Source organism: Aquarana catesbeiana, linkage group LG03, assembly GCF_042186555.1.
Source record: "Aquarana catesbeiana isolate 2022-GZ linkage group LG03, ASM4218655v1, whole genome shotgun sequence".
NCBI lineage: Eukaryota > Metazoa > Chordata > Amphibia > Anura > Ranidae > Aquarana > Aquarana catesbeiana.
Genome location: NC_133326.1, coordinates 16,437,810 through 16,460,220, shown reverse-complemented (window position 1 = coordinate 16,460,220; position 22,411 = coordinate 16,437,810). Strand labels below are relative to the sequence as shown.

Here is a 22,411-nt window from a genome sequence, read left to right as displayed (position 1 = left end):
CTAAAAGCTCCACCTACTGGCTGGATAGAATAACACATAATATTCATATGTAGTATTATATCATATTTACAAAATATTTTTAACCTGACCAAAATAAGGAAGGAAAATATACAATATTTAAAACCACTGACATTAACACACAGTGATAAAATGAGTTACATGCAGTGCCGGCACAAGGTCATGCAGCACCCAGGGCAAAGATTCCAAACTGCGTACCCTTCCCCCTCCTCGTGATGTGCAACCTTAGGGGATTCTACATCCAGCAGACACTCGCTCGTCAAAATCCCTGCCGCTGTCATTACTCCTGTCAGCCTTGCAACAGAAGGAAGGCGCCCCCAGTAAACCATTGCGCCCAGGGCAGCTGTCCCTCCCGCCCACCCCTTTGCTGCGACCCTGGTTATATTAACCCCTTTATGACAGCTATACATATTACACCGATCGGACATAAAATTATGACCACCCACCTAATATTGAGTATGACCCCCTTTTGCTAAAACAGCCGTGACCCATTGAGGGCATGGACACCAAAAGTAAAATCCACATGAATGGCAGGACCCAAGGAAGGTCCCCAACAGAACATTGCCCACAGCATCACACTGCCTCTGACAACTTTCCTTCTTACCCCCTTAGAGCCGACCGTACGCAAATTTGCGTTCATGGCTTTAAGGGTACCGTTTTTAGAGCTGACGGTTGGCTCCTTAGTGATAACAACCAAGTGGCTAAAAGACGTTCGGTTGTTACCCTAAAGGAGCGGGAGGGGACATAACCCCTTGGCACCAGCCGCACGCAAATACGCAGCCTCTCGTTATGCGGGCCTTGGCGCCGAGCAGCCGCATATTTGCAGGAATTGGATGAATGGAGGTGTGCCGAGAGCGGCGCGCTCTGCGCACCCCCGGGACAGTTACTGGAGGCTAACTGAAAGTTCCCGATCGCAACCTGCGATCAGGAGCTTTCTGATCACATGACCGCCGTGACAGCCAATCATAACGGTCACATAAGCTTGAACTCAGTCCCCTTCTTTACAAACCTCTTAACCGCTGGCCGACCAGCCGCCCCAGTTTTACTGCGGCAGAATGGCATGGCTGCGCAAATCGCCGTCATGTTACGTCACTTTTTATTGTGGCCACTAGGGCATACCTCCCAACTTTTTGAGATGGGAATGAGGGACCCCTATCAGCAAAAGTACGCAGGCATAGGACACACCCCTGGCCACGCCCCCTTAAAGGAAAATAGAACAAAAAAACAAGATTGGTTAAACCCACAAGTGCTTTTTTTACCTCTACAATTCCGTTATATTGGCTTTTGGAATTTACAAATGCAGCAATTTAGAAATCAGATGAAAGGTTTAGTGCTGGAAAACACTTTTTGATAGATAAAAAGTGCATTATATATGTATATATATATATATCAAACTAAAATGAGGGACAAATGAGGAGGGACAGAGGGACATTGCTCCAAATCAGGGACAGTACCTCACAATCAGGGACAGTTGGGAGCTATGCACTAGGGGCGCGCGCTCGCTGCCGGAGGATCGCACGTGCGCCCGCTGCTCGCCCCCCGGAGCCGATGCGAGTGCCCGACGGTCGCAATGACCGCCAGGCTCCTGCAATCGCTCGTGACACGGCGAGAACCGGGATCTCTGTGTGTAAACACAGAGATCCCGGATCTCTGAGGGGAGAAGAGACAGATTGTGTGTTCATACAAAGTATGAACATCGATCTATCTCTTCACCTAGCAAGTCCCACCCCCCCTTCAGTTAGAACACGTAGCAGGGAACACACTTAACCCCTTGATCGCCCCCTAGTGTTAACCCCTTCCCTGCCAGCGACATTTTTACAGTAATCAGTGCATTTTTATAGCACTGATCGCTGTATAAATAACAATGGTCCCAAAATGTGTCAAAATTGTCCCCCATAATGTCGCAGTCACGATAAAAATCGCAGATTGCCGCCATTACTAGAAAAAAAAAAAAATAATAATAAAAATGCTATAAATCTATCCCCTATTTTGTAAACGCTATAACTTTTGCGCAAACCAATCAATATAAGCTTATTGCGATTTTTTTTACCAAAAATATGTAGAAGAATACATATCGGCCTAAACTGAGAAAAAATTAGCTTTTTTTTAAAAAAAAAAAATGAGGATATTTATTATAGCAAAAAGTACAAAACGTGTTTTTTTTTTCAAAATTGTCGCTCTTTTTTTGTTTATAGCACAAAAAATAAAAACCGCAGAGGGGATCAAATACCACCAAAAGAAAGCTCTATTTGTGGGAAAAAAAGGACGTAAATTTTGTTTGGGTGTGACGTCGCGCCACCGCGCAATTGTCAGTTAAAGCGACGCAGTGCTGAATCGCAAAAAAATGGCCTGGTCATTGAGCAGCCAAATCTTCCAGGGCTGAAGCAGTTTAAGGGCCAGGAGGCGCTTGCATGATGGAGGTAAAGCAGAACTAGGGTGTCCTTTTATGAAAGTGCGGTAAAATACCGCTTTTCAGTTCTCAGGCATTCTCAGAGGAGATCGCTCTCCTCTGAGTGCCTGTTTATGAAAGTGTGTAGATCGCTTCTCATGTTGAGTTGAGGAGCGATCTACAAACGCCGGGAACTCCTGAGAATGGCTCCTCTCACTGTAATCTTGTGTGATATAGCGGGATTACAGTATGAGGAACCATAAAATACAAAGTGTAACACAAATCAGCACACATTATTCCCCAACATATTAATAAAATAATAAAGTTAATTTCCCCCTACACAATATACATTAACCTAATTATAAAAAAAAACATTGTTTTTATCAATATTTAAAGATTATACACGTCCCTATTTAAATGTGAATGGTGTATAGTAAATGAATGTAATGCACATATGTAATGCAGCTATACACCATTCATATAAATGCAAAATACATTTATAATCATTAAAAAAATAATTTTAATAAAGTATACAAGTATAAATATTTATTAATAAATTAAAATAAAATATATTTCATAATTGATAAAACATAAAAATTGATAAACTGGTGCAATGCGAGAACACTGCGAATCCACTGCGGGTTCCCGCATGGCACCGACTCGCATGTCAGTTCACACTGCCATATGCGAATCGCTGGGGAGTGTCAATACATAGTTAATGACACCCCCAGATCAGCTTGCATATTGCACTGCGAACTGACAGTCAGGACATGCGATCCGATTCTGGTCCGAACAGAAAAAAGGGTCCTGTGCGTGTTTGCACCGAATGCAGTGCGATATCAGCCATACTACCTGTACAGCTGATATCTGTGCTGCGAATTACATGCGATGCCTGTGCGATGTCCGGCATCGCACAAGTGTGAACTGGGCCTAAAAGTTAACACCCCCAAATCAGTTCGCATATCGCAGTGTGATCTGCAAACTCGGACAGTAATCGAATCGCATGGGTGTGGACCAAAAAAAGGGTCCTGTAAGAGTTTGGTCCGAGTGCAATGCAAATTTAGCAATACTATCTGTATGGCTGAAATCGCATTGCACAGAGATCGGATGTGATTTTGCACTGCAGTGCGGTGCGAATCACATCCGATCTCGGACACCGCAGCAGTGGGAACTGGCCCTAAATCATATTGCATTTGCACCAAAATGGTACAGGACCCTTTATTTGGTCCACACTGGAATCGGATCGCATGGGTGTGAACACCCATGCGATCCGATTCCTGCACCATTACATAGTTTGCACTGCGATCTGTGAAATGATCTGGGGGTGTCATTAACTTTACATTGACACCCGCAGTGGTGCGCAGATGTCAATGTAGGTGCGATGTGAAAACCCACACAGGAATCACGCTGGTTCACGCATCGCACAAGTGTGAACCCAGCCAGAGACATGCACATCTAAAAAAATATATATATATAGCTATATATATATATATATATATATATATATATATATATATAGAGAGAGAGAGAGAGAGAGAGAGAGAGAGAGAGAGAGAGAGAGAGAGAGAGAGAGAGAGAGAGAGAGAGAGATAGCTATCTATATATATATATATATATATATATATATTATATATATGTAAAAATATATATAATAGATGTATCTATATATAGATATATCTATAGATAGATATAGTCTATATATATATCAATAAATATCTATTTATCGATATATATATATATATATATATATATATATATATATATATATATATATAGATAGATACATATCTATATATATACATATCTATATCTATATATATCTATATCTATATATATACACACTATAAATTTCACCAGTTTCAGGCTTCTTCACTCTGATTCTCCACTTCTGAAATGGTGAATCAGAAAGTGAGAATTCTGTCACAGATCGCCAGTGAGGTGCTGAGATCGCACCTTCATAAACTGGCCGTTTCTGTGAAGTCCGTTACAAATTCTCACTGTGCTGAGATAATCAGCAGAGAACATGTTCTCCACTGATTATCTCAGTTTCATAAACTGGTAATGAGCTGAGATCAGCGGTGAGACTCGGGATCGCTGCTGATCTCAGTTTCATAAAAGGACACCTAAACTCTCTCAATCCAGGTGGACTATTTTTTTATCCATATGCTGCTAGCCAGGGCTGCTGTTAGAAATCATGGGGTCACGTACAAGCTACCTGACAGGGTACCTCCCCCCCCTCCCCTGTCACAGTGCCCCCCCTCAATCACAAGCCCCCAACGTATTCCCCACTCCGCAGACGCACATATTCCAATTTTTTTCATGTTGCACGATATTAGCGCAATGTTTATGAAACACATTTGAGAAAAACTACACAAACATAGATAGCATTAATTACAGAGCAGATAAATGCAATATATTGCGCAATTTTTGGTAACCCGATGACAGAGAGTCAATTTTTTGCGATTACTTTAACTAACAATTGCGCAGTCATGCAACACTGTACACAAATAACATTTGTAATTTTTTTCACAGAAATAGAGCTTTCTTTTGTTAGCGTAACGGTTTATAAAATTGCAAACTTTCAACAAAAGAACACACTAAAGTGAATTTTGGGGCACATAAACGCAATAAATTACCACTTTGGTAAAATATAAAAGATGAGGTTGTGCCGAGTAAATTGATACCAAACATGTCAAGCCTTAAAATTGTGTGCACCTGTGAAACAGAGACAAACTTTCTGACCCTGTATTTTCCAAAGGTAACAGTTTAAAAGCCCCTACATGTCCCCAGTTTAGTTTAGCGTTATCGATCACAGTTAGGCCTGGAATGATCGCTCTCACGCAAATGTGCAGTGATATGTAACGCATAGACTCTATTTACTAATTAGGTGACTTCTGAAGGGAATTGGTTCCGCTAGATTTTAGTTAGGGGTATCAGAGTAAAAGGGGCTGAATACAATTGCCCCCCCCCCCACACTTTTCAGATATTTATTTGTAGAAAAAATTGAAAAAAAATTTTCAGATATTTATTTGTAGAAAAAATTGAAAAAAAAAATTGAAAACCATTTATCACTTTTCTTTCACTTCACAATTATGTGCCACTTTGTGTTGGTCTATCACATAAAATCCCAATAAAATACATTTATATTTTTGGTTATAATATGACAAAATGCGGAAAATTTCAATGGGTATGAATACTTTTTCAAGGCACTGTATGAGGCCTCACGGAAGTGTATTTTTTTTATTTTTCTGTGTGGGCTGTATATATGCGTATCTCCCCTTGTACTGCGCACTCCCAGCACAGAGCCTTGGCTCTCACCGAGAAGCCCAGGTCTTGTAATACCCATCGGGACCCGGAAGTCCCGATTCCAGATCCCCTGATCACTGTGATAGCCTCTGACTGGCTATCGCAGTGATCAGTCACTGTCAGCCCCCCCCCCCCCCCCCCCCGTGTTTACATGTTTACTGCCTCTTCTGAATTAAGAGGAAGATACATTGTATCTTCCTCTCCTTGTAGGAGAGTAAAATGTAAACAAACCAAAGTGTGTGTAAAAAAAAAAAAAAAAAAAAAATTAAAAATTAAAAATTAAAAATAAAGAATAAAAAAATAAAGAAATGTTCTGGAAAAATTTCTGTTTTATACTTTTTGAACAATTGAACTCATTTTGTACTGTCAATTGTTTGATGTTAACTCTTTGTTGTATTTCCTTTGAAATCAAAATAACAAGATCAAGGTTTGCCAGGGTTATTGTTAGGGTCAAGGTCAGGGTCAGCATATGTTGGGTAGAATTAATTTCTTTTTTTTTAATTATTATTATTATTAGTATCAGTGCCAGTGTGTTTTAGGCAGGATAAAAAAAAATATGCACCATTGTTTCTGGGCTGTACTACGGTACATACAACAACGAACATACACATACTGTATGTGGTATCGCTGCAATCGCCAGGAGCAGGTTTCTTTAGTGGTAATTAAATTATGATAATAACAATAAATATTCAGCTAAATTTAAAAAAATATATATTTGATTTTTTACTATTTTAGGCCAGTTTTCCTTTGATGATAAATAAAATAAATAAAAAAAATAAATAAAAAAAAATTACCATTTACCACAAAAGAAAGCCCAATATGTCCTGAGAAAAAAACAAGGTATAATCCTGGATACACACAGTTTTACGAACGTCAAAATTGCAAAATAGTGCTTAGGCATTAGATTTGTTTTACCCTTAGGCGTGAAGGGGTTAAATTTACTTGTTTTATACTTTTTTTTATTTTTAAAATTTCTTCAGTGTCTTTCTGGTTTCTGGCCTCAGCCAAAATGATGTCTGTAAAGGAAATTTGTAAGTTCTGTATATAATTGTATTCTATTTTGTATGTATTGCCCTCACTGTGCACATGGCACTAATAATGTTTTCATTACATGTTTACATTCTTTCGAGTCCTGATTAGAATTAGCCTTCCTATGTTACGCCCCTTGTTACCATAAACGTACAATTGTAATATTAATGTGATAGCTACGTAATCATGTGTATAAAAACCTTCAATTGCATCATAATAAAGCAGAACAGTTATTTGGAAAGATGCGGAGTGTATCTTTCGTGTCTGTTCCCTACTGCAGTAGTTATTATTAATTTGGAACCACTAATCAATATGAGGATAGCCTATCTGTAAAATGTCCAGGTCATGTCATACATCCCAGGAGTCTTCATGGGAGGAGGGGCTTTCTCGGCTAAGCACACCCTCCTGCCTGCATGCCTGAGCTAAGGGCAGATGGATTCCAGGAAGTAAATGTTACATGAATCCTCTGCCCTTACTCAAAATGGCTGCAGCCAGAAATACTAAGGGGGGTGTATTTCAAAGTGATTTCTCAGCAAAATAAAGCATGGAGACATGGATGGATGGGGAGGGGGTTGGCTTTAAATATTAAAAATGAATTAAATAGCATTTTCAGCTTGAGGGGCTCAGATACAGTTTAGTTCTGCTTTAAGGACAATGAAGACTGTTCATTCCTTTGAGAGACGCAGAGGGGCCACCACAATCATTCAAGAGTCACACGGGGCCGCCAAGCCACGGGTTCCTAGAGCATGACAATGCCAATAAATGTCACATGAGGAGGGAAATGATCCAAGAGAACTTTTCTCTTACACTTTAGCGATGAGAAAATCTGTAATTTGTTTTACTCTCCTTAACAAATGTATACGGATGTATCCAATCTGCAGATGAACACAAACACTATGATTGTAAATCGTATGACCCTCTGCAGGTCATACAAATCTACACACACATATACAGGAGAATAAAAAAAAGTGATGACTCAGCAATCACTCCTAATCCCTATACCAGTGTATTGTGGCTACAAATGACCCTCTTAGGGCGAATCGCACCAAAAGGCGGCACGGGAAAGGCGTGCATTTCCTGAGCCGCAGATAAACGAGCTGCCCTTGTGACACCCTTGCAGGGGGGCCAATGAATTGTTAAGGGGCACCCTCTTGCAAATGCAGCACATTTGTTGGCACCAAATTGCATGGCACATCAGTGGCATGCAGTGCGTTCTGAAAAAGTGAAGCTTTTACTACTTTTTTCCCATGTTTTAGACTCGGTTCACACTGCTGCGACATGGGATCCAACTTGTGAGACCCCAAGTCGCATGACATGTCAAATTGAATGTTTCCCTATGAGAGCCGTCTCATAACTGACGCTACACAAGTCGCTTCGACTTTAGAAAAAGGTTCCTGCACTACTTTGGTCTGACTTGGGTGCGATTTCAGCCTTTGTAGAAGCTCCTAAATAGCATCCAAGCTGGAAGGAAGTCGCAGGGCAAAGTTGCAGGCAAACTCGTACGACTTTTCCATCGCAGCAGTGTGAACTGAGCCTTAAAGTGGCACATTACACATAACAATTTGATAAAAATAATGTTCTTTACCAAGGAACATCCATTCCACATTATTAATTATGCTACCAAAATTTGTGTGCGCTGTAAATTGCCTCCAGCGTCGCTCCTGTTTCTTCTTGCTGGAGGCTGCCATTTTTTCTGAAGCCCAGAGCCCCTGAGCAGTAGTGAATCTTTAGGCTGTTAGCCTGCTGGGAGAACCTATATATTCGGGTGGAGTCAGGTGATCGGGGGTTCTGTGGCAACTGGACGGCTGTCTGGGTGGACGTGTGTCATATTGTCCGGGCTGCTAGGCTGGAGATTGGCTCTATCCTGGGCACATCTGGCTGCCAGGCTGTCTGAGGGCCTATCCTGAAGAAAGAGAGCAGAGTAGGGTTGGGATTGCGGATTGCAGTCCAACCAGAAGTGACGGTTCTGCCGGCCCAGAGAACCTTTTCGTGGTCGGAGGTAGAGGGGAAGCTGTCACCACTAAGGGACCATCCACCTTATTACCAGGGACCACAGTGAGTAACTGAAGCAAGTACCGGAGCAGAATTCTCACCAGAAGGGGATGGTGAAGAATCGGGAAACTTCAGTGGGTATCAAGCCAGGGACCCAACCAGCGTAGGTGACCCTTGCAGAGCAGCCTTGTGAGTCAAGCCAAGAACCGAGCAGGCCAGTGGGGTAAAGCTTGAGAAGTATCGGGAGTGCCAAGCTAGGGACCCAGCAGAGAGGCGGGGGTGACATTTGAGGAAGATACCACCATGAAGATTGAAGGAGCTCAAGGGATTCAGTGGCAGTGAATCAGAGGGTCTAGTGAGGGATCGGGAGCTCAGTGGGCTGAAGAACTACAAGGAGAGATTGTAGTGGAAGATAAAGGAACTGTCATAGGCGTGCGCACAGGGTGTGCCGGGTGTGCCCAGGCACATCCTAATCCCCCCATGCACATTAGTGTTATCATTCTGTGTAGCAACAGGAACATGGGAAAGATCTCCCTCTTACCGGCTCTGCCATAAGAGAAGTGTTCATCCTTTTCTCTTTCACTGTGCCAGCAGGGAGATCAATGTGCCGGAGTCATACTGTATATATGTAGATACATGCACATGCATGTGTGTTTGAGCTTAAGGGTGCACACCCTAATGCATTAGGCTGTGCACACCTATGGGAACTGTTAAAGACTGTTGCCATAGGAGACAGCATTCCTGCACTTGCAGATATGGCGTCTTGCTGGATGCTGTTCCCTGCACGGCTGTCTTCCTGATGAAGTCTCGGAGTCTGCCAATTGAACTTGCAAATACCTAAGGGTGTCCTGGCCCCAACCCTCTTTCCCCCAGAAAATTTTGTTAAGAGAAATAAACTTTTTGCATTCAAGAAGTGTCTGGCACCCAATGACTTTCACCATCTTTGCACCCACTATGCCTTACAACCAACTAATACAGAAGGATGTCAGCTATCTCTGGCCCTGGAGGTTCTCATTAGACAGAAGGAGGCCGGGGACCTTGCTACACTTGCATTAATAAGTTCCAGATGGGACAAAGTACATGTATTACTTTGTTCCATTTTTCTAGGTGCCCTGTAACACTAGCTTTGATGTCAGAATGTCAGCCCCTTCTTGACTGCGTGACATTGCAGCTAGCAAGTAGACAGTTGCTCTGCTGGCAACTCCCAACCCCCCCCCCCCCCCGCGCATCATTCGTGCCAGTGCTTGGGAGTCATCCGACATTGTATTGTATTTATAATAAATTTGCAGAGCGATTTGTCCTGCAAAATATATGCATGTACATTCGTTCTGTGAATGTCACAGGACTATTTCCTCTCCAGGCCGGTTGTTCTTCATTCATAAGTATAGAACGAATCAGGAAAATATCACATTATGGGCACTAGATGGAGCTGATGATCATAAGAAATAAATACTTCTTAGCTACTATTGTCAGAGCTATCTAGCGGCTATACTGAGCAGCATTCGCACAGAAGAAATATGCATACAGTTTGGCAGGATAAATAGCTCTGCATTTTATAAATACACCCCTAAGGCCCCTTTCAGACTAACAGACTGTTAGGGTCCACCTGTCAGACTTTTTAGGCATACCCGATCGGAGCATTCATTGCTCTCTATGGAGCGGTGGATGTCAGCGGACTTGTGTCCGCTGTCCAGGGCCACTGATAAGGCAGTACAGCTGGTCCTCCTGTAAAGGGCCCAAGCCCCATCAGTTCAAAAAGGGGGGCTGAGCACCTGCTGAGCAGGAGAGCTGGCTGTACTGCCTTATTGCTGACGCCGATTCCTCTTGTGGCTCCTCCTGCTGCTGCGCTGCTGGCTTCTCCTCCTCTTCTTCTCTCCATCTGCACTGCAGGGGGATCAGTTTCAAGTATCTGCACACCCTTCCACCGCTCTGATCACCCTTCACCCCCTGCTGTTTGGGCCCCCCTGTGAGCCCCCTTTCACCTGCCAGCTGGGCCCTCCCTGTATACCCTTTCCCTCGCAGTGCTGCCGGCTTCCCTCCTTTCCTCTTCCTCCTGCTGGCAGCTGCTGAGGGCACACTGGGGGGATCATTTCAGGATGGAGGCCGGTAAATATATTGTGGACAGCTTTACCCCGGATGCCTGCATACTTAGATGTGCCTCTTTTAATCATCAACCATGTGAGTTGCTAAATGTTGTACCTTCATTAAATGTAACCATATTACTACACTTAGAGGCGCCTCTCATATCTTTTATACTCTGGAGCTCCTGCTGGATTTTGCTTCTAATCCCCTTGTGGAGGCTTCCATTTGTAGATGGACATTTTATGGTTACACAAACTATCACATTGCTATAATCTTTTTATTTGGACTATAAACTGAAGGACTTACGAATAAATGGTTGTGGAACGAATCATCTGAGTTTCTATTATTTCTTATGGGGAAATTCGCTCTGATATACAAGTGCTTTGGATTACAAACATGTTTCCGGGAACAAATTATGCTCGCAATCCAAGGCTATACTGTATTATGATATAACAGAACCAATAACAGGAAAAATGAAAAAGAAAGAGAGAAGAAAGAATCAGAGTAGAGTAGAGTAGAGTAGAGTAGAGTAGAGTAGAGTAGAGTAGAGTAGACAAGGTCCCCTCCACCCATGCCTCCCCGCACAGCTCAGTATTCAGGGAGCTTGAGGATAAACTATCCAGGGATTACATACTTTTTCAAACCTAGCTTGCTTATCTCTCAGAATACTGGTCAGTTTTTCATTAATCATAATCCAGGATATTTTGTGTTTCACCAACGTAACATTGATTACAGGTGATTTCCACGCACGTGCTATGGTTATATTAGCCGCTAAAGAATGAAAAATATGAGAGTTGGTAGATGTCTGGGGATCTCCTCTGGCAGGTCAGTAAACAACCCCGTTCTGGCTCCTCTAGGTACATTTTGTCCCGTCACTGAGTAGGTCATGTTGAACATCCTGTTGACCTTCGGGCATGACCACCAGACATGATACATATCACCTTCCTGTCCGCATCCACGAAAACATGAGGGGTAAGGTACCAGGGTATAATTTTGCTAGCCTTGGAAGGACACAGTACCAGCGCAATAGCACTTTGTAATTTGCCTCCATCAATGAGGTGTTGAGTATGCCCTTGTGCAGTGTCGGGACAAGATCATCCAATGCCCAGGGCAAAGATGGCACATTGCGCCCCTCCCCCGTTCATTATGTGCGAGCTTATGAGGGGGAGAGAGAGCACAGCCTTCACCTCCTCTCGGCTCTCTCCTTATTGCTTTCAGCACTGGGCTGACAGAAGTAGTGATGCCGCTGCCACTACTCCTGTCAGCCTTATAGTAGCAGGAACTTGCGGTGCCTCCATTGCTACAATGCACACTATGCCCAGGGCAGCCGCCCCTTTTGCCCACCCCTTCTCCCAGCCCTGCCCTTGTGCACCATGGTCGACCATTTTGTCCACACCTCCTCCTTAACTGTCTCCCCTGGGTCCGATTCCCATGCCGTTTTGGTAGGAAGGTTTGTTACCCCGATTGCTGAACAGAGTATGTAACTCCGTAATCGCTCCCTGTGAATCTGGCCCACGTATGCACCTGTTTTCAAACAGGGTTTTAGTGGTTATATCAATCTGATCCCTCATTAGGGTTCGCATTAGCGATCAGCATTTTAATTGCTCTTCGGAGGGCATTTGACCGGGGGGGGGGGGGCACCCGTCAGGTAGGCTGTATGGGGCCTCATGATTTCACCCGATCCGATCATGACTGCCAAAATCAGAGAGATGGGGGATCCGTTCCCCATCCGTCTGGCGGATTGGATCAGATGAGAATCAGATGGAAACAGGACAGGCAGTTCATTACCATAGAGGACAGCGGGCTGTGTCTGCTCTGCATCAGCGGAGCGGGAGAAAGAAAAATCACCGTTCTAAGGAGGTCAATCAGGAACCTCTCCTCCAAACTGGAAGCCTCAGGTGCCGGCAATGCTAGTAACGATGAATGTGAGAAAAGTCCTGGACAGCCGCACTCAAAATGATAATCGCCTTTATTGATAAAAACAACAAAAGTGCATGCCACAGCAAGAAGTACAGGAAAGCTGACGCGTTTCACACTATCGTTAGTGCTTAATCTTAAGCACTAACGATAGTGTGAAACGCATCAGATTTTCTGCGCCGCCCCCTCTATCCACACCACCCCCTATATGGTTAATGGATAGATTGAATCTATCCACGGCCGCCACAGCCACCCTCTATTTCTGAGTTTGGCCCCTTTCAGGACGCGGGGCGCATTCATTACAGCGGCGGGGGGTGTTTTTTTGAAGCACCTGATTAGAGCCATAGGCTTTAAAAGGGCTTCAAAATAGGGTTGGCTCAGAGCGCAGAGCATTGCGCTCGGAGCCCACCCAGGTGTGGGGCGCCTCTCCGCCAATCAGCAAGTGTGGGTCTGATTGGCTGAAAGGTCAGGTGATCCAACTGGACATCTAGAAGGAGGAGGGGGGATGCACAGCAGAAGGCACTATGATCCATGCCACAAGAGGAGGAAGAAAGCTGCCGGACACGCTGCCCGCCCGCTTCCTAGATGGGGTGAAGTGCGGGGCTTTGATGTCCCAACTGTCCTCCTGGGAGGGGGGGTTGCTGCCACTGACCGACCAGGGGGTGGCTGTTTGCCGCCCCCCCAAAAGAAAAAAACACCAGCCGCCACTGCCGCTGATCCTGCTGAGCGGGTGGATGACAGGTCCGTGTCCTCTCCTCTTATGCAGAGCAGAGACACAGGCACAGCAGGTTCTCCTCTATGGGCAGCCAGATGTAAACAGGGCCTACATTTGCTGAACTTAGCCCTAAAGGTCCATCCAGGGGCATGCACTTTAACAGTTTATATCTCCTTTTTGGAAAAAGGTTTTACATAAATTAATAAACGCTGACCATTGTAAGCACTCCTCTCAGTAGAAACGGTTTGTCTCAACCCTAACTGCCAAGACAGCTTGGTCTGTTACAGGAAGTTGAAAAAAAACAGACTTATTGGCTGGTACACCGGGTGAAAAAAGCCTTAGAAAAAAGCCTAACAAAAAAAAAAAAAACACGAATGCAGCCACCACATCTAAGAATTGGTAAGCTGCAATATATAACATTTTTGGTTTTTGGTTTTAGTTACACTTTAAAGTGGTTCTAAAGGCACAAGGTTTTTTACCTTCATGAAGGTAAAAAACCCTCTATGTGCAGCAACTCTCCCTTATACTTACCTGAGCCCCAATGCGATGTCAACAATGGCATCCCTAGGGGGGGCCAGAGGGGGCCCTGACCCCCCCCCCCAACATCATGCTGTGCCCCAATTTTAAAAAAAAACTTTTTTTTTTTTTTTTTTTTTACAAAAAGGCAATGTCTAAGAGGGAGAGCGCCCCCAGTCAGCTCCTGCGGGCGATTCCTCCCCCCTCCCTCTGCTCGCTGACACTGCATAATGCGAGCGCTCACGCAACCATGGCCGCCCGATCTGCTCCTTCCCCTGCATCCTCATTGGCAGGGAGAAGAATGAGTTGCAGGAAGGACTCCACCAGGACTCTCAGTTACTGAAAAAACAGACTGATTTCTCCCATCCTTAGGACAGGAGAACCAGCCTGTAAATTCACAAAGATGCCAGACAAACGCTGTCAATAGCAGGGGCAGGACAGCAAGAGGAGGCTGGGGAACCCCACAGTGGCAGAAGACCAGGGCCCGGTGGCAAGACAACCTTTGCAACCCTGATAGTTCTCCCACTGCTTTGGATCCTTATATTTTCTTGGTATGCTGGTGACATATATATCTTGTTTTCTGCCACCCTGGGGGGGCCCAATACAGTAGGAAGGGAGCTCACTGCAGAACATGTGAAAGGGCCGTTGTGGGATCGTAGTAAAGGGCCCCAGGATATATATATATATATAATTGCATTTTATAGTTGCCCCCCTACTTTTGTCCCTGTCCCCCCATGTGCCCCCCTTAAATATGAAAGCTGGAGACGCCACTGGATGTCAATCACAGCCAGTGAGCCAATAAGAAGAGAAAGGGTGCAGGGCTGTGCAGCGGTTCGTTTTTTTTGTTTTTTTTTAAATAAGAAACATGTCATACTTACCTCCTCTGTGCCAGGGTTTTGCACAGAGTGGCCCCGATCCTCCTCTTCTGGGGTCCCCCGGTGGTGCTCCTGGCTCCCCCTCTTCATCAAGTGCCCCCACGCAAAGACGCTTTCCATGGGGGCACCCGTGCAGACACTCTCCTGAGTCCTGCTGCTGCATCCATTGACACAGACAGCAGGACTCGGCCTCGGCCCCGCCGCCCGACTCCCGTGTCACTGGACTTGATTGACCAATGGCTCCCGCTGCTATCAATCTATCCAGTGAGGACCCGAGACCAAGCGGCTGGAGCTGCTGGGCTTGTGCGCATCGCTGGAACGATCGGGTTGGGGCAAGGAAAAGGGGGGGGGGGCTGCAGCACAGAAGGTTTTTCACCTTAATGCATAGAATGCATTAAGGTGAAAAACCATGAGGGTTTACAACTCCTTTAATATCACTTTAACTATTCGAAAGTTTGAACATTCCAAAAATGAAAACTAAATTCTACACCAACTCTGATCATGCTAACGTACTGTAACCTGTAGATGAAATCTTTCTTATCTGGGGTTCCCCAAGACCCCAAATAGATTTTAGGGGGTTCCTCTGTGGGAAAAAGGTTGGGAAAGGCTGCTGTAGACATAATGCTCCATGACCAGCATGTATGAGGGATCAGCAGATATGTAAAGGATCAATATAGCGATCGGAGAGGAAGACTATGATACAATTAATACATAGTGATAGAAGAGGAAGAATATGATGCAATACACAGTGATAGACAAGGAAGAATATGATACAATTAATACATAGCGATAGAAGAGGAAGACTTTGATACAATTAATTCATAGTGATAGAAGAGGAAGAATATGATAAAATACATAGTGATAGAAGAGGAAGACTATGATACAATTAATACATAGTGATAGAAGAGGAAGAATAGGTATGCTTTAACTATTAAAAAAATTTGAATATTTGAAAAGTTTGGGCCGCCATTAGGAATTAATTGCACTGAAAGCACAGTGGGGGAGGGGGGGGATTGCTGCACTAACATCTCACCTGTTCGTACGGTGACCATAGCATGCATTTTCTAGTCGCGGTTGGGCCGCCATTAAGAATTAACTGCACTTGGGGCTGCTGTTAGAAATCACGGGGCCCTATACAGCCTACCTGAAAGGGCCCCCCCTCCAGCCGAAAGTGACTGAGGACATAGATTTATCAGTCTCTTTCTCTACAGCCTCAGCTGCACAGATGAATGAATAGCAAATGCTGTGAGGCTTCCTGCTCATTCATAAACGGGAGCAAAGGAAACATAGTTTACTATGCTACAGCAATGAATGGATGCAGGAGTGATTGGTACACTGATCGCTCACTGTGTTCATTCAGGAAAGGAAGGGGCCAGTAAAGAGGAAGAGGAGGGAAGCTGGCAGTGCTGCGGAGGGGGGGACACACAGGTGGGCCCAGACGGCAGATGAAAGGGGCACATGTGCTAGAACCAATCTTCTTGCAATGCTGCCAGAGGGAGGGGGAGAAGCTGGCAGGGCTGCAGGGGGAGACAGAAAAGGATCAGTGTCTGCATTAAGACAGTACAGCAGACCCGCCTGCTCAGCAGGTGCCTGGGCCCCACTTTTGAATTGATGGGGCCCAGTACAGGAGGGCTGGCTATACTCTCTTATCAGCAGCCCTGATTGCACTGCAAGCACATTGTGTGTTTTAGCACATTCCAGAAACAAGCACAGAAACGCAGGTTTCTGCTTGCAGTCCCTGAATGGGGCATAACGTACTGCAACCTGTAGACAGAACCATTTTTTATCTGCCTACCTGAAAGCCCACCTCCCCCCCGCACCTCCCCTCTGGCCGAAAGTGACTGAGGACATAAATTTATCAGTCCCTTTCTCTACAGCCTCAGCTGCACAGATAAATGAATAGGAAGCCCCCTGAGGCTTTTTGCTCATTCACAAACTGGAGCAAAGGAAAAAACAGTTTACTATGCTGCAGTGATGACTGGACACGGGAGTGATTGGTACCGATCGCTCACTGTGTTCATTCAGAAAAGGAAGGGGCCAGTAAATGACAGCCCCCTCTGTGCCCACAGCAGCTGCCAGCGGAAGAGGAGGGAAGGGGCACACAGGTGGGCCCAGACGGCAGATGGAAGGGGCACATGTGCTAGAACCAATCTCCTTGCAATGCTGCCAGAGGGAAGGAGAGGAGGAGAAGCTGGCAGTGCTGCAGGGGGAGACAGAAGAGGATCAGGGTCTGCATTTAGAGCAGTGGCGGCCGCTCATTAGGGGCGCATGGGTGCCGCCCCCCCCCCCCCCCCCCCCAATCCATGCGTCCAGCATCTACATTTAGAAGCACAAAAATCTTTAAAAAATGGTGTTCTCAGGGTGCAGATCACTGCGCCCTGAGCCCACCCAGTTGTGTGACATTAGCGAATTAATATTTGCTAATGTCTTCCTGTTTCTCCTCCCGGCCAATCAGGAAGCAGGTCCTGAGACCCCTTTGGGAGGAGAAGCAACGGCCAGGATACAGTGGAGGCGGAGGGGGGATCTGTATGGAGTAAGTGTAGGGCTGACAGGGGGCTGCATGGGCCAGAGGGCGAGCGAGCAAGCCAGCGACCGGGGGAGGGGATGTAGGTATGGTGTGCGGTGGCGGGCTTGAGCGACGGGGGGGTATGTCTGTGGTTAGGTCTGTCTGCCGCCCCCCGATCGATGGAGCACCAGCCGCCACTGATTAAGACAGTACAGCCGGCCCTCCTGCTCAACAGGTGCCTGGGCCCTACTTTTGAACTGATGGGGCCCAGTACAGGAGAGGGCTGGCTGTACTGTCTTAGCAGCCCTGATTGCATTGCAAGCACATTGTGTGTTTTAGTGCATTTTTCGCACATTACAGAAGCGAGCGCAGAAATGCAGGTTTCTGTGCGCAGTCCCTGAATGTACTGTAACCTGTAGACGTAACCATTTTTATCTGGGGGTTCCCTGAGATCCCAAAATGATTTAAGGGGTTTCACTGGGGTAAAAAAAAAAAGTTGAGAAAGCCTGCTGTAGACAAAATGCTCCATGACCAGCAAGTATGAGGGATCAGCAGATATATAAATGATCAATATAGTGATCGGAGAGGATGAAAATGATATAATGAATACAAAGTGATAGAAGAGGTAGAATGAAATATTACAATTATTACACGGAAACTAAAGAGGAAAAGCAACACCACAATTCCTCTAAAGATTGAAGAAAAAAAAATATTACAATGAATACAAAGTGATAGAAGAAGAGGTAGAATAAAATGATACAATGAACACAAAGTGATATAAGAGGTAGAATGAAATAATACAATTATTACACAGAAATTAAAGAGGAAAGCAACAACACAATTTCTCTAAAGATTGAAGAATAAAATATTACAATGAATACAAAGTGATATAAGAGGTAGAATAAAATGATACAATGATATACAAAGTGGTAGAAGCAGTAGAATAAAATGATAAAATGAATACAAAGTGACTGAAGAGGTAGAATAAAATGATAAAATGAATACAAAGTGATTGAAGAGGTAGAATAAAATGATAAAATGAATACAAAGTGATAGAAAAGGTAAAATAAAATGATACATGGAATACAAAGTGACTGAAGAGAAAAGCAACAACACAATTCTTATGAAAAGATTGAAGAAGAAGAAGAAAATGATACAATGAATACAAAGTGATGGAAGAATAAAATGGTACAAATATTCCATAGTGGAATAAAATGACACAATGTATCAGAAGGAAGACCCTTCTCTTTGTCTCAGCCGATTTTCTACACATTGGGATCTGACAGATACAAAATCATCACAAGTATAAAAACAAACAAATCCGATCTAAATAAACAAATAAACAAATAATCTTCCATCCATCTAAATCCAATCCCGGCCAAGCCAACCATGTCTGCCCTGATCGGCCCCTGTGTCACATTATCGATACATCCATAAATAATCAGCGCAGCAGAATGGTATAAACTGTCAATAGGATTGATCAATCAGTCTGTCACTACCAATCTGTCATCAATCAGCAACAGACAGATGGGGGTATCGATACATAGATGTGCCCTTTAGCATGTCGGGGGTCTGGGTGAGTTTTTTTTGGGATGGAGGGGGGGGGGGGGGGGGCAGGGATTGTGTGCCAGTCTACTACACCCAGCTGTCCCTGGCAGAGCCGCATGTGATCTGCAGCAGAGATCTGACCTGGCATGGGTGATGGTGCGGCATTGTATAGGGATAGGAGGAGGGGGTCATTTTAGAGATGCAGTCCCCCCCCCCCAGATGATCACAGCACCCCCCAGATCACAGCACTTACCTGCAGCCACCACCAGGACACAGCCTGCCCAGTGCAATCCCCACAGCAGTGCCAGCCTTCCCAGCGCCATGTAGTGTGCCCAGCCCCGGCACCCCTCTCTCACCAGCCCCGGGATGCAGAGAGGGGCTCCCCGGCCCTCCACTCAGCCGCCATCTTGGACAAGTTTTTTTTTCCTCTCCTCTCTCCCCTTTTTTTTAACCCCCTTTATGTTTATTTAGGCAGCTGGGATGTGAGTGTCCTTCTGCTGCCATCTATTGGTTACTGAGCCAGTCTGAGGACATCTCCATGTCTGAGAGCAACAAAGGAGGGGGGGACATGTGTGAGAGAGGATGGGGGGAGACATGTGTGAGAGAGGATGGGGGGGAGACATGTGTGAGAGAGGATGGGGGGGAGACATGTGTGAGAGAGGATGGGGGGGACATGTGTGAGAGAGGATGAGGGGGACATGTGCGAGAGAGGATGGGGGGGGAGACATGTGTGAGAGAGGATGGGGGGGACATGTGTGAGAGAGGATGGGGGGGACATGTGTGAGAGAGAATGGGGGACATGTGTGAGAGAGGATAGGGGGGACATGTGTGAGAGAGGATGGGGGAGACATGTGTGAGAGAGGATGGGGGGGACATGTGTGAGAGAGGATGGGGGGGACATGTGTGAGAGAGGATGGGGGGGACATGTGTGAGAAAGGATGGGAGGGGACCATGTGTGAGAGAGGATGGGGGGGACATGTGTGAGAGAGGATGGAGGGGACATGTGTGAGAGAGGATGGGGGGGACATGTGTGAGAGAGGATGGGGGGGACCATGTGTGAGAGAGGATGGGGGGGACCATGTGTGAGAGAGGATGGGGGGGACCATGTGTGAGAGAGAGGATGGGGGGGTGCATGTGTGAGAGAGGATGGGGGGGACCATGTGTGAGAGAGGATGGGGGGGACATGTGTGAGAGAGGATGGGGGGGACCATGTGTGAGAGAGGATGGGGGGGACATGTGTGAGAGAGGATGGGGGGACCATGTGTGAGAGAGGATGGGGGGGACATGTGTGAGAGAGGATGGGGGGGACCATGTGTGAGAGAGGATGGGGGGGACATGTGTGAGAGAGGATGGGGGGGACATGTGTGAGAGAGGATGGGGGGGGACATGTGTGAGAGAAGATGGGGGGACATGTGTGAGAGAGGATGGGGGGGACATGTGTGAGAGAGGATGGGGGGGACATGTGTGAGAGAGGATGGGGGGGACATGTGTGAGAGAGGATGAGGGGGACATGTGTGATAGAGGATGGGGGGGACATGTGTGAGAGAGGATGGGGGGATATGTGTGACAGAGGATGGGGGGAGACATGTGTGAGAGAGGATGGGGGGGACATGTGTGAGAGAGGATGGGGGGGACATGTGTGAGAAAGGATGGGAGGGGACCATGTGTGAGAGAGGATGGGGGGGGACATGTGTGAGAGAGGATGGGGGGGGACATGTGTGAGAGAGGATGGGGGGGGACATGTGTGAGAGAGGATGGGGGGGGACATGTGTGAGAGAGGATGGGGGGGACCATGTGTGAGAGAGGATGGGGGGACATGTGTGAGAGAGAGGATGGGGGGGGACATGTGTGAGAGAGGATGGGGGGGACCATGTGTGAGAGAGGATGGGGGGGACATGTGTGAGAGAGGATGGGGGGGACCATGTGTGAGAGAGGATGGGGGGGACATGTGTGAGAGAGGATGGTGGGGACATGTGTGAGAGACGATGGGGGGACCAAGTGTGAGAGAGGATGGGGGGGACATGTGTGAGAGAGGATGGGGGGGACCATGTGTGAGAGAGGATGGGGGGGACACGTGCGAGAGAGGATGGGGGGGACATGTGTGAGAGAGGATGGGGGGGACATGTGTGAGAAAGGATGGGAGGGGACCATGTGTGAGAGAGGATGGGGGGGACATGTGTGAGAGAGGATGGGGGGGACATGTGTGAGAGAGGATGGGGGGGACCATGTGTGAGAGAGGATGGGGGGGACCATGTGTGAGAGAGAGGATGGGGGGGTGCATGTGTGAGAGAGGATGGGGGGGACCATGTGTGAGAGAGGATGGGGGGGACATGTGTGAGAGAGGATGGGGGGGACCATGTGTGAGAGAGGATGGGGGGGACATGTGTGAGAGAGGATGGGGGGACCATGTGTGAGAGAGGATGGGGGGGACATGTGTGAGAGAGGATGGGGGGGACCATGTGTGAGAGAGATTGGGGGGGACCATGTGTGAGAGAGATTGGGGGGGACATGTGTGAGAGAGGATGGGGGGGACATGTGTGAGAGAGGATGGGGGGGGACATGTGTGAGAGAAGATGGGGGGATATGTGTGAGAGAGGATGGGGGGGGACATGTGTGAGAGAGGATGGGGGGGACATGTGTGAGAGAGGATGGGGGGGACATGTGTGAGAGAGGATGAGGGGGACATGTGTGAGAGAGGATGGGGGGGACATGTGTGAGAGAGGATGGGGGGGACATGTGTGACAGAGGATGGGGGGACATGTGTGAGAGAGGATGGGGGGGACATGTGTGAGAGAGGATGGGGGGACATGTGTGAGAGAGGATGGGGGGACATGTGTGAGAGAGGATGGGGGGGACATGTGTGAGAGAGGATGGGGGGGACATGTGTGAGAGAGGATGGGGGGGAGACATGTGTGAGAGAGGATGGGGGGGACATGTGTGAGAGAGGATGGGGGGGACATGTGTGAGAAAGGATGGGAGGGGACCATGTGTGAGAGAGGATGGGGGGGGACATGTGTGAGAGAGGATGGGGGGGGACATGTGTGAGAGAGGATGGGGGGGGACATGTGTGAGAGAGGATGGGGGGGATATGTGTGAGAGAGGATGGGGGGGACCATGTGTGAGAGAGGATGTGGGGACATGTGTGAGAGAGAGGATGGGGGGGACATGTGTGAGAGAGAGGATGGGGGGGACATGTGTGAGAGAGGATGGGGGGGACCATGTGTGAGAGAGGATGGGGGGGACATGTGTGAGAGAGGATGGGGGGGACCATGTGTGAGAGAGGATGGGGGGGACATGTGTGAGAGAGGATGGGGGGACATGTGTGAGAGACGATGGGGGGACCATGTGTGAGAGAGGATGGGGGGGACATGTGTGAGAGAGGATGGGGGGGACCATGTGTGAGAGAGGATGGGGGGGACACGTGCGAGAGAGGATGGGGGGGACATGTGTGAGAGAAGATGGGGGGACATGTGTGAGAGAGGATGGGGGGGGACATGTGTGAGAGAGGATGGGGGGGG

General features: G+C 46.9%; 1 protein-coding gene across 1 annotated transcript in view; it reads right to left on the bottom strand.

Moving 5' to 3' along the window:
- IGDCC4 (immunoglobulin superfamily DCC subclass member 4) overlaps positions 1-19,440 on the bottom strand; it is a 147,903-nt gene extending 128,463 nt beyond the window's left edge. The window contains exon 1 of the mRNA XM_073618324.1: positions 19,147-19,440. Within this exon, the coding sequence (XP_073474425.1) occupies positions 19,147-19,216 (70 nt within the window). The 5' untranslated portion in view covers positions 19,217-19,440. The remainder of the gene's footprint in view (positions 1-19,146) is intronic.
- Positions 19,441-22,411: the final 2,971 nt, after the last annotated feature.